The 18142-nt window shown below is 46.7% G+C and overlaps 1 protein-coding gene and 1 long non-coding RNA gene across 8 annotated transcripts in view; one reads left to right on the top strand and one right to left on the bottom strand.

Annotated features, from left to right (window-relative positions):
• The window catches only part of RAD51B (RAD51 paralog B), a 428405-nt gene that overhangs the window by 12150 nt on the left and 398113 nt on the right, over positions 1-18142 (bottom strand). For 2 of the 7 annotated variants that reach the window (XR_008745483.1, XR_008745484.1), the window contains exons 12-13: positions 11312-17706; positions 9253-10359 (exon numbers count right to left, since the gene is read on the bottom strand). Coding sequence is in view for 4 of the 7 variants with exons in the window: in XM_027777316.2 (XP_027633117.1) it covers positions 17624-17706 (83 nt within the window). In the remaining 3 variants the exon portion in view is untranslated. Of the gene's footprint in view, positions 1-8775; positions 10360-10413; positions 17707-18142 lie in introns of those variants that run through there. The other 5 variants (XM_055793907.1, XM_027777314.2, XR_008745485.1 and 2 more) reach the window with 4 other exon arrangements.
• The window catches only part of LOC129783687 (uncharacterized), a 28742-nt gene continuing 27402 nt past the window's right edge, over positions 16803-18142 (top strand). The window contains exon 1 of the long non-coding RNA XR_008745487.1: positions 16803-16933. This is a non-coding gene — a long non-coding RNA (uncharacterized LOC129783687). The remainder of the gene's footprint in view (positions 16934-18142) is intronic.

The following is an 18142-nucleotide window of genomic DNA, read 5'->3' as shown; positions in this document are numbered from 1 at the left end:
CTTCCAGAAGGAGGTTAGGTGACGCCTACTGGTGACATTGCTTTTGAGATAGGAGATCTTAAAATGCGTTGTTTAAAAAGCATTATTTTTGGTATCTTGCAGCCAGCAGGTTCTTTTGGCACAGGTGCCCCTCATCATTGCACTTCAGATGTTATCGGAGTTTGCCAGTACAGTTCTAAGGAGACTCTTTGGGATATTTACTTCATAGCTGGAGCTTAGAGCCAAAATACTTACTGTAACCTGAGCTTTAAAGGGTTTGAATGTTATTAAGAAAGCAAACTGCAGCCTGCCCTCTTCCCCCCCTCCTTCCTTTCTTGAGAGTGGCTGAAGTACTGAAAATATGACACAGGCACACTGTCTTTAACTGGCTTCACAAAAACATATCTACAATAGTGTAATTGTTACATTATTAACACATATGAAAAGAATGTGCGAAGCCTAGGAAAGTGTGCAAAGACTCATATTAGTCCTGTGTTTAATGATACTGAGACACGAGGCTGGCACGCTACTGCAGCAAACAAGCTTCTGGCTTTCTGAACCAGCCTTGAAGAAGGTGGCTGAAGAGTGTTTGCCTCCTGTGTGCTATTTGTCTTGCCAGGAATGTGCTAAAAACAAATCACTGTATATTCTAGTGATGACTGGAGTTGGCCCAGTCCCATGTAAGTGAGATTAAGGCATTCTGGCTTTTGCGGTCCCTGATAAGGCAGAACTGTCTGTTACGGATGGCTTGGATTTTTCTCAGGAGCATCATAGGGAAGGGCAGGCTGATACCTACACCGTGAACCTTAAAACATCAGGAATCCTTTTGTTTTACCTTAAATTTGAGTTTTCTGGGGAGGAAACGGGCCCTGATATAATTTTGTTTTTAATGCCTAAGTGCAGTGTTCTAAGAAGTATTTTCACTTGTAAGATAGCGATTAACACTCCCAGGCGGACCTTCAACTTAGAATATCTTTTCTTGAAATTGGTGCTTTTCCCTACCCTTAGCATCCTCCTTTGCAACCCCAGAAAACGTAGGGTGGTACATTCCTGAGGGCTGCTCTAAAACAATCATCCAGCAACAGGCAACTTCTTACCTCAGCTGCATTAATGAACCCCTTTAAAGCACTAGTGCAATGCAGTAGGTGCTTATGTGAGCAATATTCAGCCACGTGTCTGTGCTCCAGATACTGGGTCAGTTGTGAAGCAGGCAAGTCTCCAAAGCTGGGATAGCATTCCTATTACCGCTTTCCCATGCCAGCTGTCTCAAGGAGCTGTTACAAGAGGTAGTAATTAGGTGCTTGAGGAGAGCTTTCACTCCTTCCTTCCCCTCACCACGCTCCGGACATCTCTCCTAATGAGGAAAACACTATTAGAGTATTAGGTCATCTCCGTGCTTCCATAAACTCCCTTTTTCTTGACCAATTCTTCCGTAGCTTGCTAGTGCACCGGGGTTAAGGCTAAGCGTACAAAATAAAGGCAAGAGAAACGAGTGGCTACATTGCAAAAGTGTATTCTGTTGACTGGACATTCTGTTTCGCAAGGCTGATGAGACAATCTGAATCATACTGTTCCTCCCACACAGAAATCCCCTTCTGCTATAGTTATGCCTTGCATACCTAATAGCTTAGCAGTCAGCATAAAGCAACTTCTCTGCAAAGCGGGGGAAAACCATGTATCACAAGTGGTAGAGTGGCCAAATGCCACCCTCTTCAGTTTTGGCCCCATACTGACATCTTGGATATTGACAGCATGATCATCATTACGAGAAGTGCCAGTGGAAGATGACTGGCAGTTACCTCTCCCTTAGACAGCCAAGAATAACTGGAACGTCCTGTTAATATTTTGGTTACTCCACACGCTTTCACATGAACCTTGTTGGAAGAGTGGCAGCAGTGTAACAAAAGCAGAAGAGGTTTTGGGATCATTCAAACCCACCTGCTGCTCTCTGGGGGCTCGTTTGATCAGAAGGGCTGGAGATGGAACCATCTCCGCCACTGTGGCTCACGCCTGACATTCACATCTATCTCAGCAGGTGAGTGAAGACCGCCTGAAGCAGCCCAGGCACTGGCAGGCTCAGTGTCCCCACACCCTCGCAGTGGGTTCAAGGCATACAAAGTGAGCACCATTTTGCTGAAGCCTTTCTGGTGTTGACATGCCATGGTTGCACGTGAAACCCAGCCGTGGGTCACCGCTTTGGGCAAATGGATGGAAGGGCGCAGGAGCATGGGAGCTGAGGAGAAGGTGCTGGTATCTGGTGGGTAGGTGGCCAGGAGTCACCAACCTTTTTATCCACCGACCTGTATACATGGTCTGCACAGGGCACCGGCACCAGCACTGGCTCTGCTCTACCACCCCCACCCTGGCCCACCCTCTCCGAGCTCCCAGCCTGGCCAAGCAGCCACCAGCCCGTCCCCCTCCCACTACAAGAGCACCCCCCAGCACCTCCTTCCCTGCCGCCCGCCCCCCGCAGCGGCTGCCAGCCAGCCACACCGTTTATTTTGGAGGTCCACGCCAATCCCTCTGCCCTCGCACCCCTCGGTTTACAGTATCAAAGCCACTTCCAGCTTGCGATAGCGGGGTGGCCGCCGTGTGACTCTGGCTTAGTGTAAATATTTTGCTTTCGCTGGAAGGAAATGTGACATACATTTGGGGTGGAAGTTATCCAGAGGCAGCGGCCTTGGGAGCCAAACCACTGGGCAGGCCCTGCTGCGGTGGTCTTGAGGTACCAGCGCTGTCGAACACACTGGACTTGCCCCCCGCTGCGCCCCGGCGGAGGTCATACCGATTTGCCTGTCGGTGACAGAGTGAGTGCAGTTGGGGGTCAGTGTAGGGTGCCCCTCGCACACCCCAGCAGCAAGGAGTGAGGGTGCCCGTGCTCTCTAGGCACGGCATGGCACAGCACAGCACAGTGTGGCACGCCACGGCTTGCCTGACCTGGCACACCTCCTCACGGGCAGCTGAGCACTAACATGAGAGCAGTCATGGTGGAGAGAGATGAGCGCAACTGCTTTCCAAACTCCTGTGTGAGTTAAGAGCAAAGATGCCATCAGAAAAAAAATCACTTTGTGATGATTCTTGTTTCCTAAACCATGTGACTGTGTAGGCAGCCATGGGTAAGGTGGTGGTCCCTGGCCTCCTGCTAACGGGCCTTGCCTTGCTCCGCAGACAGCCCAGTTTAAAGCCTGGATGGATTTTAAAAGCTGGGTGTTTGCTGTTGTGATACTTGCGATCACCTGCCTCAGTCTGCCTGGCTGTAGCAGTGTGGCTTGAAAAGGAATAGTAATACGATGCTTAAAGGCATACTATATGAAGTAGCTAGTGTTGCATTTTACATCTGATAAATATTAATTAATGGTATTTCAAAGTACAAAAGGTGCTGGCATCTCATGCATTGGCTGGAGAGAAATATATCTCCCAGATTTAACCATAATCTTTCTGAATTATGCATTTGGCTTGGCCTGGCTGCTTACCCTCGAGTGGTGCCTGCTCGTTGGCGTTCCTCCCTTGCGTACCGAGGTGCCGACTTCCCGCAGTAGAGCTTGGCAGCCTACCTGGGGACTCAAAGAGCCAGACTATCCAGAATGGGCAAGCTGAACCAAGTCGAACATTTGGTTTTGGTAAGTATCCAGAAATTAAGGCACTAACCTGTTGAGGTTTTAGGCCATGCCTAGGACCCGTCCTGATAAACCGCTGTGAGCTTAATTATCAACCTTTGTTTCTCCAGACAGTAAAATTTGTTATGGAGAAAAATGCATGTGTGTTGGATTCACTTGTGAAAGGCTCGACAGTAGATAATTTAAAATCAAATTACAGTGACACAGTCTATCATTAAACCAAACCCAGAAGGTTCTCTTTCACAGGACAATGCTCCTCATGCACTAAAATAAAAGCTGAAGCAATTGCACAGTAATGCTCAGCCAGTCCACAAAACTGTAGGGAGGCACATTGACTTTTTAGGAAGATTCCCAGCAAATGTTAAACAAAGCCTGACGTTCCTAGTGCTGCTGCCCAGAATCAACGCTTGGCTCCCCGGTATGTGCAGACATTTAAGCAGCTCTTGCAGCAGCCACTGACACCATCATACTGAATCCTGCCTGGGAGACCTTAGAAATGAGTCACAGAGAGGGGAATTAACCCGTTACTTACAGCACACTGCCAGTGTGCTAAGCTGAAAAGCAGTGAAGGAAGGCAATGAAATAACAATTTACAGAATTGGAAATTTTCATTGGGTTAAGATATCTTTTTTAAAACTTAGAAATATTACATATACATTTACATACATACACACACATATACATGCACACCCTCTATGGCCAAAGAAAGAAAGAGTAAGCTGTTGCAATCAAAGCACGTGCCACACAATCCTAAGCAGGGTGCTATGTTCATAGTAGAACATAATGTAGAAGAAAAAATTAGGGGGGAGACTTCAAAACACCCCAACCCCCTGGGCACGCTATGGTGCTCTGGTGGCAGTAATCCCTCCCTGCTAGTTCTGATGTCCACAGCCGATTCTGAGAAGGGAGGAATGGCTCTGATGGGAGCTGTCATGTTGCGTCCATCCGAGGTCATCATGAGTCACCAAACTCATAATGCAGACCATTATTCCTTACCTTTCGGCTTTGTTCAAACTTGCACAACTACATTTTGCTACATTAAATCACTCCCACATTTCCTACAATCTACAAACTTATTTTTAGTGTTAAACTCTCAACCTGCTGTAGCTATTTCTGATGTTGTGGTATCTTGGCTAGCATGCCTATGGGTTACTTACTGTTTCAGTTTGATATTCGGAGTCGCACTGTCGTGCTGAGCAGTAGAGGCTATGGAAAGCACGTCTGTGGGAAACTGGGGGGCCCCCACACCTTAATGTGGGTCAGGCTGGTCTTATATGACTATATTCAGACTTGTAACTGGAAGTCATGCTGAAGCTTTTGCTTCAGGACTCAAGTTGACCTCCTAACTCTTTGAAATCACCGCCAGCAGCAGGTTGGCCACCACCAGTGCCCTGCGAGGCGCTTCCATGCTCCTCCAAAGAACCTCACACAGAAGAGCTGTGGAGAGATTTCTGGTGGCGGCAGCCTTCGGGTGTGCTGTACTATGCAGCGCCAGGGCTGCTGCCCCTCCTGAGAGCAGCCAGAGGGAAGGGGTCCTGGTGTCACAAGGCTGAGAGATGATCAGTGCCCGGCCAGCAAGGTGCAAGTTGAACTTACTGCCTCTACGGATATGAAATGCTGGGAAAGGGCAAAGGAGCTCACAGCCATGACAGGCAGGCTCAGTCCCCTGCCCAGATGACCTGTCTCCCATCACAGACTCTCTGTTTAACAACAGATTAACAGAATTCTTTTGAGCTTTTCTTGTGCTGAAAGGACATTGCCCAAAGCAGCTGAAAGGACAGCCTATGTATCCAATACTATAGCAGCTCTTTTTGATCTGCTTTTCCTTTGACATTGTCTGGCGTAACCTCCCCTCACAATGTAAATGCATTCCTATTTAATGCAGTTGGTTTGGATCTGGGAGAAGGGTAAAGTGCCAGCCACCTAAAAGGCCAGCCAGAAGAGTTGCCACCTAAAAGATGAGCTGGCAGAGAGGTGATTTTAACTGACAATAAAAGCTGTTGAGAGTAGTTTGATTATTTTGGGATGGTGGTGATGGCACAAAGAGCTCTGGACTCAGTAGAAACCACTAATTCAGCCGAGTACCAAAACTGGTGCCAGCTGTAGATAAACTTTGCTGCTCTTCTTGTAGTTTTCATCTAGCCTTGTCCTAGTCAGCACCAGGACCTGCCACCAGCTGCACCTCATAAATAAAAACAGGCTAGGAGAGACTTGTGGTATGTTTCCTATGTATTTGCTTCAAACAAAGATGTATCTCACACCCAGAGTCCAAATTTGCTGTGGTTTTTCTACCATCCTAAGTGTGAGTTGGGGCAGCCATCAACCTGAGCAGCTGGAGGAAACCTCCCCCTCGTTCAGAAATGTTCATGCCTTGGGTTTTTTTGCTCTGAAAATCACAGATGTGGGGTTGCGGGGGGTGGGGGTGGGGTGTCTGCGAGTTGTGGCTCTGGATGCAACTTTCATCTCTATATAAATACCTGTGATGAAGCAGATGCTTAATTTTCTAAGCACAAAACTCTCCCATACCAAGATTTGTATTTCAAGAAGAGGAGGGACATAGACGTGGCATGTGTTTCTGAGCTAGAAAACATGAAAAGTTATGCACAACAAAGGAAGCATGGCACATTTGCTGAGAGGTAGCTGGGAGGGCTCTCCCCTTTCAATTTCTCCCTCTGTCAACAGAAGAGATGCTTGAAGATTGCACCTATCTCGAAACCCTCATTTTCTTTTGCAGAATAAATAGGTTTTAGCCTGTTGCCTGCAGGGAAATGGTTTTGTAATGGAAGGAGCACCCTGCACTAAATCAACAAACAAGAGAATGGCTGTGTTTGTTTTTCCATGTACTGGAGGTGAAGGTGCAGCCATGCTGGGGTTTCTTTCACATCCTCTCCACTTGACACAGGGCAGGGGACAGGCACAGATACATGCAGAGCTGCACATCTACACGAAGTGAGCGTGTAACTGGAACAAAAGCTCTGGTCTCTGCCTTTCCCCCGCACGCATGCTGTGCCCTCCATGTCAAGGTGCAGGACTCTGGGCACACCTGGCACTCTCCCCCCAGGCTTTATTTTCATGAATGCTTTAAGCCAGCACTTGCCACCAAAGGGAGCTGCCTCGGTGTCCCACTGCCCCGGCTACCTGCTTCCACCCCTCAGCTCTTGTGCAATCACAGCGAAGTGCTTCATTTTGAACAAGCTGTGTTCCCCACTCCAGTTTGTTCTTGCACCCAGAGTTATCCTCATGTGCTTCTTTTGGCAGTGACGCTGGCTTATGTGGGCAAGGTGTGTGTGGCTGTCAGGCCTGGGGCAAGGGATGCCCTGGAGGCGAGGCAGGGTGGGGGCACGCTGGCCCCAGGGCATCTCTGGCTCCCTGTGTGTGTGGCAGGAGAGAAGAGCAGCAAGCACAGCTGAATTCACCAGCCAGAAGCAGTGATGCCGGTGGAGGTATCCAGTTAACATGCATTTATACATTCATAGAAGTGCGCTTTAATAGAGCTTATTTCACATAGGGTGGGTATTTTTGCTTATTGATTACAAATACAGAACTTCCAGTATAATTTTTGTCCATGGTACGTACACTTTGTTGGTACATCTGAAGGAGCGTGCCTGGCACTGGCACAAACTCAGTGCTGATTTGGAAAAAGAGAGTTATCTAGCCAGACAGAGGTATTTTTTCCTCCCTTCAGTTGCATTCCAGACAGTCAATTATTTGTAAGCATCTTGTCCGCTTAGTCAGTGCACAGGGAGCATTTGCGAAGGCAGGGGCAGGAGCGGGTTGTTTTAATCTCATCTTACAGAGAAGTATCTCCTTATCCATATATTCCTAGCATTTGAAATATTAGCTCCAAAACAGGCCTATGGCAGGAGTGAATACTTTCAGAGAGCATATGCTACAGGTAGCTACCCCTCTCCATGTCTAGGACACCTGACACACAGTTGTATGCCCATGCGGGTTTATGTTTTTCATATATATTTCCTGTTGGCCCTCTTTGCTCCTGGCAAATAGAGACAGAGGCACTTCTGTGTGCATCTGTGTGTGTTCATGTATGCGTTAGGACAGGTCTCCTGTGCCTACACAAGTACTTGCAGACACACGCAGATATGCATGTGCCCATACAGACCCACATTACCAGTCACGTTTACATCTGCCTATATACATACCTATCCTGCCATGCAATCAACATATACACAAGTTTGCTGCAACAACCCAATTGCTTTTTTTCTCTCCTGAATTGCCAAATGCTGGAAGCCGCAGGCTAGCTATTGTGGTTACCCTGATTCCCAGGTTTCTTCTGCAGTTGGCGAGTAAGTGGCACTGCAAGTTTCCTAACAACTGGGATGAAGTTTTGTGTAAATCACCTTCTAGGCATTAGACTTTTCCCAGCAAAAGAGGGGGCGGGTGTTTAGAGGAGGGAGAGTTGCTCTCTTTGATGTGGGGATTAGTTCACATGTCAGTGTTATCCCCTTTTTTTTAATATGCTGTGATTTATAGAAGGGCGGCTATGAGAGATAGCCAAGGGGACACCCACGTGGGACTTACTGACAGACACCACCTCCCAGAAGATACCTGTAACTAAAGCAGCTGGCATCAAGAGAAAGACTCCAATTGCAAAAAAAGAGAGCATTGTAAAAAGTAACCTGTTTTGCCTAACAAATGCTTCCAAAAATTAGATGTGCTTTAATGCTTACGGAGCAGGAACTGGTTTTCCCAGCGGCAGAGGGGGAGTCTTTTTGTACATCCATAATAAATTATAAATGCTTTTTTCTTTTAAAAAAATGTTTCGTTTATATTTTCCTCTTAGATCACACATCACTAGTGAGAATGAGTGTGGCTCCAAAAATTATTATGCTTGCTTAAATGATTTAGCAATGAGACTGCTCCAGTCAAGAGTTTCTGTGTACTCCTGCATGAATCTTTTATCAGCGCTTTAGAAAAACTTCACTTCACTCTTTGGTCAAAAGTTACACAGTTGTTTTGCAATCCAATCTTATGTCTATTAGTGTTGGAGGAAACCTTCCTTATGCTTTTCATGGGAACTGGATAAGGCTCTGACTTATTAGGCTAGAAGCCATATTCAGAATAGCTTTGCTTAGCATATCTGAATTGTTTCTAGGCTTACTGCTTTGTGGAGTGAAAGGCTGAGGGGCTGGCAAAGGAGACACTGATGGATACAATAAGAGAGACTTAACTAGCTTTTATTTAAAAATAGTCCATACTAGTATTTTTTCAAATATCTATCCATCCTGGCCCTTTTAAATTCCTAGTATTTTTATTTAACCAGTTGTCTTTGAATGAAAGTTTGAGACATTCTAGTAAAGCAAGTATTTTCTTTTTTTTTTTTTAATAGAAAAACCAGTTTCATTTCCAGCCAGATCAGCTCTTTGAGGCGATTCCCTGCATGGCTGCACTGTTGAAGGCAGTGGGGGCGACAAGACTGTGGCAGCACAGACTTCAGAATGAGCTGCTGTAAAACTTTACGCTAAATAAGCAGTTCTATCGTGTTGTAAACACAGAGGTAACACAGGATCTTCCTTGGGTGTTTCCCCCAACTCCGCTTCCCAAACACCCAAAGCCCTGTACTCACCTTTGGTGCTGTCTGATGCGCGCGCTCCCCCCAGCACATCAGGGCAGCTCAGTGACTGCCTGGGCACCTTACCTTGGGGACAGACAGAAGCCAAACCATTTCTTCACCACTATGTTTCCAACGGCCTCCCGCAATTCCCCTGCTATTCTCTTAGGCATAAAGAGGTCATTGTGTCACCCCCGAGGAACCCATGACTGCCGCTGACAACCAAAGCGTGACGCACGACGGGACGTGCCCCACACAAGTAGGCTTTGTACCCTGGGCGGTACAGTAAAGCAGCCACGTTCAAGTGTGGCCTCGCAGTGTGACTTCTCCCATCCCAGCCGGGGCTGCTCCATATGCTCTGACCCAAATGCTAATCAGCCTCCTGAAACCCCGCAGTGAAAGTGCAGACAAAAGCTCCTCTGGCATCTTCCCAAGCCATGCGGCGCCCCGGTCCAAGGCTCCCCTTAAGGTACGTCGTGGCAGCACGCAAGCACAAATGGGCACAGCACAGGCATGCAGGTGTGCCTGCGTATGCACCGCCTCGGCTTGCTGCTTCTCTTTGTGTTCCACTGCAAAGTGACTAAATACAACACTTCTCAGAAACAGGCACAAAATAACGCATTACGTGCCCATGCTCCCTCTCCCCCCCCCCGACAGGTAACAGCACAGTAATTCAGTCATGTTTCCTTTCACCCCGCCCGAAGCGCGGCTGGGGATGGTGAGGGGTGTGTGGAAAGAGAAGGATGCCTTGGTGGACGGGAAACAATAACCCTTTCCACAGCCTGGGAAACATGCCACTCATGTTTCTGGCAAGGAAGGGTACTTAAGAGACATGGCACCTGATGTGCTACTTATTCTTCTTCACAGATGGTCCACTGGGGCCAAAAATCAAAACCATTTTCTGCTTGTTTGTTTAAATTGTCAAAATATTGAACTGAATGAATGTCAAGTAGTATCCTGAAGACAATACTTCATAGAAGGAAAGAGAATTCGGTGATCACTGGGCTCCTGTTTCACTGCACTTCCCAGAAATGGAAAATCCTCTTCTCTGGCCTCTTGGCCGTCATGTGGCAGGGTGGGCAATGCCAGCTGATCACAGGCACAGACATCACCACATCGCATTTTCTTCTACAAGCTTGTTACCATTTGGGTGCTCAGAACTATCTCCATTCTCAACAGTCGTTGGAACCCCTCCTGAAGAGTTAAAGAAGTTTTTCCTTTAAATAAACAGGCAGTACCAGCAATACCCCAGTTTTTATGCATGTATTTGTTAATGTTTTTCAGTGGGAAACATCATTCCTCTATTATTCAGGTATGCTCTCATCTGGGAGAAGCAGGATTTCTCAAGTCTCCTGTTTGGATTGGGTTGGAAATACCCAATTTAAGCAAAGTATGTTAAACACCATATATACTAAAGAGTTAGACAAGTCACTTTTCAGTAGTTACATTTGAGCATAGAGACTGAGACTAGAACTCAAATTTTATGATTTTGGGGGCTTACAATTAAGAATTAAATAATGTAATAAAATACAAAACAAAGATCAAACAGCCAGCCAATCAAGCAGAACAGGCTTACACTTTTGAATGCATGAGCAAAGCAGAGAAATTGAAAAATACTGTCGATTTTATCTGGGATTTTTTTTGAAAGTTATGTTGGTAACGATGGAGATTAAAACAGAACAATATAAATAGACTGTAACTTAAAACTTTGCCATGGTCTTTTCACGTAAACCCACAAAAATGTGTGTATTTATGCTGGAGTTCATAACCAGCCTGCCACCTCCCCTCCAAAAAAAAGAACCAAAACTGAAACCAAATGCTCACTTTGATTATCCAACTGTTTGCTCGAAGGTGTAACTGGCACATCTTTCTGTGGGCCATGTGAAACCCAGATGAACACTGGGCCCTGACAGCCAGACACAATTCCTGTGCTTTCTAAAGCCAAGCTGCAATTCGTGAATTGAATGTCACATGCATGAAATCCTATATGGAGCATCAGGTGGAGAACAAGAATTCCTTCTGCAGGAGACACCTGCACTCCCTCACATTACAGTGACAGCAAGGAAACAACTGTCACTGCTGATATATAAGAAACAGCTTTTGAAAATTTCTGCTTTTCAACCATATTTAATAAAAAAACACTTACATTTGAGATTCTCCAAAAGCATGTGTTTTCTCTGATGTCTCACAAGTAGGAGGGATGTGAAAGAAAAGATACTGTCATTTTCACAATTTTTGTGATTTATCAAATACCTGCATTGTTATTTAGAATTTGGTAATGGAAAGCTTTAGGGAAAAGACTGTATTTTCTTTTTGATTCCTTAGTAACAAGCATACTGGCAATGTCCAGTGAAGGTTAAAACGATACTCGATCATAGCTGTGTACCTTGTATACAGGCTTTAAGAAGTGTTTTCCATATCCTACCAAAGCAATTAACCATTAGTACAGCTGCTGGGCTAGAGAAAATGAGGCAACAGCAGTATGTGTTTGGTTGGAAAGCAGCAGTTCTTTTTTTTCTTCAGGTCTAAATGGCAGCCTTGTCAGACTTTCACTTGGCCCCACTGCTTGCATTTACAGTTTAGGAGAGAACTCAAAGACTCTGGAAATGCTGCAGCTGAGTGGGCCACCTTCTTAGCACCCTGCCCGGTGCAGAAGCACCCGATTAGGAAAACACTGCAGGGGATTCACGGGAACAGGGCTGGGGTCAGGAGAAAGTGTTAAACCTTTGCATGTAACTTTTCATGTGACTGGGCTGGCAGTCCACTGACCGTGGGCTCCATTGGCAGGCAGTGGCATGTGGAGACCTGGGAATTATTATATGGGATTGGGAGAGAATGCCAGCAATGCGCACAGGGCTTGGGGGTAAGATGAAAGGCAAACGCCACTCAATGAATGGATTCAGAAATATGCGTGCAATTTGTGAATGACTACTTTCCCTTTGCTGAACCTGCACACGAGTTTCTACAGTCACTGCTGAAAGCCTCACAATACTGTCCCACAGCTGAGAAGGTCCACGTCGGCCCCCTCGGCTCTGCCAGCCCATCTGCTGTCCCCAGCACTTGCCACTGCACGGGTGCAGGCCATGTGGCCGTTAGGTGAAAGATGCTACCAGCAGCAAGAAGAGTACTGTTTCGGCACACCGTGCATGAAGCTCCATGCCAAGGCACCCACGAGGCTCCTCGGGAGCAGAGCAGGGTGCAGCTCTTCTGCATGCGGCAGCTCCCACTGGTGGTGGCAATGCCGTGGGGCCCTGGCACACTCACGGCTGAGTGTGAGAGGGAAACATTAAGTGTTGCCGATTCAGCAATCTGGACCAAGCAGCACCGAGAGAGCCCATCGGCTGTGGGGCAGAGCTCAGGCAGTGCTGCCTCCATCGGTACCATGGTGGCTGGGGCTCACCTGCCTGGTGGCTGGCCTCCTGAGGCGGCTGCTGCAGTCAGGGGTGTGCGGGCACGTGCTTTGAAAGTGCACGTAGGAAGAGCAACTTGCTGCCTCCCCACAACATGTAATTTTGGAAAGATGGGAGCAGGGCATTTGCCATCTAGAAACGGTGTCCCTGCAGCTCCTCACTTGGCACAGTAGAACCATCTTTTATTATCCTTTGGGGCTACGGCTACAAACAAAAAATGCTTTCATTTCATTTTGGCGGCAGCTCAGGTTGTGTGTGCTCTGGCTGCTTCCTTAATTACAGTGGTTGTTGACAACTTCTTCTGATAGAGACCCTCTCTTTGAGCAGTCCTCCCACTCCCTCACTTCTTTTTTTGCAATCTGAACGCATAACAAACTGGGACAATGCTCTCTAAAAATAAGCTCACTGTAATGCAGTGATTCCCGCGCCACAGTTATGCTGTGTTCCTCTCTTCTGTCCTCTCAGTTTGTGCTGCTGCTGTTTATTTCCTCTTTCTGGCTATAAGATGTTTTATTTATTAGCGCTGGATTTCCTGTTGCCTGCAGCTGCCCGTACTTTACTCTCTTCAGCACACTTTGCTGTTCAAGTCAGTCTGCAGGTTTGTGAGCCCACTGACTGAGGTGCTCTCAGTAAGTTTGCTTGGTGGTTGTATTAAGCAACGCTTGACAAAGAGGCGGACTTGCATGGCAGCCTGGGCATACAAAAAACCCAAACAACCCAAAAGCTGACATGGGGACCCCTCACAGGCATAGGATGGGTCCCTTTTTTATGACTTACTGATGCAGAGATTATGCTTCTTCAGATGGCAGGAACACCTCTGGTTTTGCTTGCACGTACTACACCAAAGGGAGGAAGTCAGCTCTTCGAACTGTATGCGGTCTGCAGGTCTGACAGATGAGGGGTTAAACGTTTGCAATTATTTATATTTCAGACTGTGGGCTGCATCGTGGTAGAAACATCATGTGGACTTTCCACACGTGAGGTTCGTGAATGACTTCCCTGACCTTCTGTGGACATTCAACATTCTCGTAGTAAACACAAAGCTTGCTTATACGGAAAGTGAGATCATGAAGGGGAAAAAATTGCTTCGCTGCTTTGAATGTGATTTCTCTGCTGGGAGGAAGGAGGAGGTACAAGCTCAACACTGTATTATCGGCAAGGCCAGTTGGAAAAGTTCACTTATCTGCACTGGGGAGCAGTGCTTCATCTAATTCTCTGTTGTCCGATACGGATTTGGTACCATTTCAAGTGGCACAGAATAAGGTTGAAGTAGCAACTAATGGTAATATTCTCTCCCTTGTGTTTTATGTGTGAGGGGCTGCCCTAATTTTCTCATCTTTCTTTCTGTTTGGTGGGGATTTGGGGCCTGAAAAGTGAGTAATGACAGCTAAGGGTGAAGTGAACCCCAGGGCATGGAGGCAGCTATGGCGTGTTTTACTGCGATGCAGCTGTAGCCCTGTCAGGATGTGATCCTCTCAGCTGCTGTTCATGGAGGGCAGTTGCTGGCGAAGAAGCACTGCAGGTGCAGCACCATTAGACACTTTTTCCTTTGTGTCAGATGTTCAAGAGCTGCCCAGGAACATTAAATAAGGAACAGTCTTCTGACATCTTCCAGGTAAGGTGGAAACGGGAGATCCTGAGCATTTGAATTATGAAAGATCCCAGTGTGTTACCTGCAAGCCAGCGTTTTAACCCCAGCGTCCTGGCCAAATTCCAGCTCTGCTAATTACATCCTGCCTATGTGAAAATTCCCCTGTGTTCATACACTGCTTTCTTCCCTGCTTGTTTTCAGCAGCTGCGTGGAGTTGCCAGGCGTGGTGAAGTGCTTGCCATGTTCCACCTCAGGCCTGGCTGCCTTTCAGCGGGGTATGAAATGAGCACTGTGCACAGCATTTGCAGCGAGCCTGGATCCTCTGCAGGGAAGGGTGCTACAGAGGCGTACCCAAGGACCAGCACTGGGGCCTTCTTGTAGAAGGTAGCAGCTTGAAGAGGCCAAAGGCATCGGTGCCAGGGTACACTGCAGGCTGCAACGGAGACAGGAGGAGGCTGCTGCACTGTGATAGATCTTTCTCCCAGCATCTCTCATCTTCAAGGGCTGGAATAGTCGGTACACACTGATCTGGTTTTGGGGGCTGACTGACTTCAGGGTTATTTGCACAGTGGGAGAAGCTCTCAGTCCTGTTCACACCAGCTACCATCAATACATCTCCAGCTTTTGCACGTCTGGTTATTCACTGGTGTGGACAAGGGAAGCTAAGGGAAAAGAAATAATTCAAAACCTTTAAATCTATAGATTTGTTTCCTTCTTTTCCACTGCATGACTCATGTGCACTTGCTTTTTGCTCAGCCCTGTTGGAAACAACTCTCTTCACTGACCATTAATCCCCCTGGTAAAAACCTGACTCATACCACTGGAGAGGAACTGGCTGATGGATTAGCCCTCTCTTCTGATGAGGTGAGAGAGATGGCTGCAGCAGTAGTTATAGGATTCTGATAATAAGAAGCAGTAAGAAATGCAGGTCACATACAGAAGGATAATGAAATCACATAATATTCAATACAGGAGTGACTTATTGGCTCATCTGTCCAATTTTCTTGCCAGCCAAGTTCTCTCTTTGATTATGGCATTTTTACCACAGTCCCATCTGAACATTATATGGAATCACATATAAAAATGTTTGAGGTTGCTCCCGATAGTACACGAACTCCACTGGCAGCCGTGGAGCCAGAACATGCTCAAGGCAGACAGAGCAGTGACTCTCCCAACACCCAACACCCACCCCCCCCTCACATCCCCCTGTCCCTTTCTGATCTTTTCAACATCTTAATCCCATGGGACAGCAGCTGTGAGTAGTCTCTCTGTTCCAAGGGGAAAAAGCCCAAGGTTATCTCAACATGTGATGCCAGCATGTTTAAGTATATCCCAGAAGGGAAAGTACAGCAACCTTGAAAAGAGAGGGAAAGTGTGTTATCTGTGGCGTAAGGTAGAAAGCCAAAGCTCAAAGACCCACATCCTCTTGCCATGCTGCCCATGTGACTTCAGGCAAGGCATAACTTTCTTAGCCTCATTAGCCCCGTCTTTGTATTTAGTACTTGCTTTACAACACTGAGAAGAAGGGGATTAAGCTTTAATTCACTAAAGTTTGTAAAACATTTTAGAACTTGAATGGAAATTTCCCAGGTAGTGCAGAGAGCATTAAAAAGCTTATCTCCCTCTTCAACTGCCTGTGGTCCTGCAACATGAGAGTGAAACAGTGCTTCCATTTTGGTGCTTATAGCAATAAAAGAACGTACCCTCCAGCTTCCCCTCTCTATCCTTCCATGTTTTTTAAAAAAGGGAGAGGCAACAATGAGAAATTTTAGTCTAAACAGAGTACAGTTGCTCCCTGGAGACTTGAATGCATCTCAGTGGAATTTTCCCTGCCTTCAGCCTTTTGTGCTTCTGAAAGGTCCTGGAACTAGGCATGTGACTATAAAAGCAAAAAACACTCCTGTGTCTGAGTGCTCTACCAAATATTTACCAGATACCCAGATAAAATGGCTACAGCAAGTTCAGCAGGGTTGGACTGAATGGCCAGTAATGCAGTACTGTCAAGAAGAAAATATAAACTTCAGTTAAAACAGAATCAAAATTAAATTTTACAAAGGTCCCTTCAAAGCACAAAACTGGTAACACTGAAGCTGGAGAACTGCTCTTCCCCAAGGTGAAACGTATTAGCTTTTAGAAGGAGCTTATTGAAATGGAGTAGCTTCCTTCTTGTGACGGAAACTTCCTTGCTGGAGGAGAGCCCAAAGCTGTCTGAGCGGGTAGGTAAGTAGATAGCTGCAGAGTAGCCTTCTCCATGCCATCCTGTTGGGTGGCTGGGAGTGATGTGACATAAGCTTCCACATCCCATCAGCTTCCCAGTCTCTAGCACTGCCACCTTAAGGCTGTGCAATACTTTTCAATAGGGGCCACATGCTCCTCAGCGACTCCCTCCTCGCCCAGAGCCTGCCTAGCGAACAGCAGGCAGCAACCTGCCCACCGCAGTACCGAAGGTGGCCCCCACTGCAGCTGGTTTCCTTGCTGGGCTCCCTACAGCCATTTCGGCAGCACTCCAGACCTCACATATTTCTGTACTGGTTACTCGGCTTTTCAAGAGGTTGCTCAGGGGGGCTTTCCCTGTGACTGCAGAGGACAGAACCAGCCTCTCAGGTCAATGGCAACTGCATCGGCCGTCGGCACTGACTGAACCCAGCCATGGCTTTCCCTTAGGCATGGAGGCTTGAGAGCCGGGAACAACGTGATCCTGATCACAGCGCAGCCAGCGATGCCTTCAGCGGCCTTGAGCAAGTCATACATTCTCTAAATCTGTAAGGTGAGTAAATAGTTCTGCGGTTTGCAGTCATGTTGTGATTACTCTAAAAGTGCTTTGAAGACAGAGGAAGCTAAGCAGCTGTAATACACATCGATCTTCCCACCATCTGGATCGCTACCTGTTCTCCTTCCATTCTGAACTGCCAGAGCCTGGCTATTAGTAACTCTGTTACAATACCTCATTTTCACGTGAGTTACAGGAATAAGAGCTCACTGAACTAGTGCTTCTTAATGAAGCCAATGAACGGCTTTATCATTTCTCATAAAAAGCAGAAGCAAACATTTTGCTATGTTACGGGCTGTGCGCACCAGGCACTCTTGTGTGTTTGACTGTCAGTTCCCCCAGACTGGTGAGGTGATGGGCTGAATTAGGAAGGCATGTGTGGCCTATGCTTCTTCAATAGCATGTGTGTTGTTCAGAGGCTTTTATTACTATGTCACTTACCCTGAACAAAATACAGGATTTTTATAACTTCAGAGTTAAGTATGGCCCCACACATACAAAGAACAGTGCTTGGTTTTAAGGTTAGTCTTTACAGAGACAAAAGAAGAAAAATGCTCACTATCTGCTTCACCAGGTTTCCGAAAAACAGCGTTGTCATTCATTCATTTCTTAGTGGAGGTTTCATTTGTCCTTTCTACAGATTGGATGTATTGCTCAGTCTCACCAGTAGTGCTGTGTAAAGCAGCATCAAGTATCTTTCAAGGCAGTGTTCCTCACTCGTATGGTCTGCAGGGCAGGATCGGTTCCTTCCCAGGTTTGATCCTTTCCATCTGAAACGCACAATAAGGACAGACACCTCAATACCAACGTGTCAGAATGAGATCACAGTTACCATTTCCTGCAGCAAACAACCACTTGGAAACCTGATGACTCCATGAAACAAATCAAAGTAATTAGTTCAGTATGAACTAATTCCACAGACTTGCTGAAAATTGATTACTTTACATGTAATGATCCTCTTTCTGCTGCCTGCCTGGCTGTCCTTCTAGTTTCCAGTGTCCAGGCTCTCCTCATTCTGGGTGGCCCAGTTTTGGATGCTACTTCTGTGCCTTGAAGCCAAACCTTAGACTAGTGCAGGCCCCTCTGCTGTCCTTCGGTAGAGCTCTCCAAAGGCCAACATACACTTGCTGAGGACCTTTGCATCAGCCAGATTTTCCAATAAACCTGTTTTTTGGAAGCCAGTGCCTATGAACAGAAAATGGGATG

Source organism: Falco peregrinus, chromosome 1 (assembly GCF_023634155.1).
Source record: "Falco peregrinus isolate bFalPer1 chromosome 1, bFalPer1.pri, whole genome shotgun sequence".
Taxonomy (NCBI): Eukaryota; Metazoa; Chordata; class Aves; order Falconiformes; family Falconidae; genus Falco; species Falco peregrinus.
Note: the sequence above shows the minus strand (reverse complement) of the source record. Positions and strands in the feature narration are given on the sequence as shown.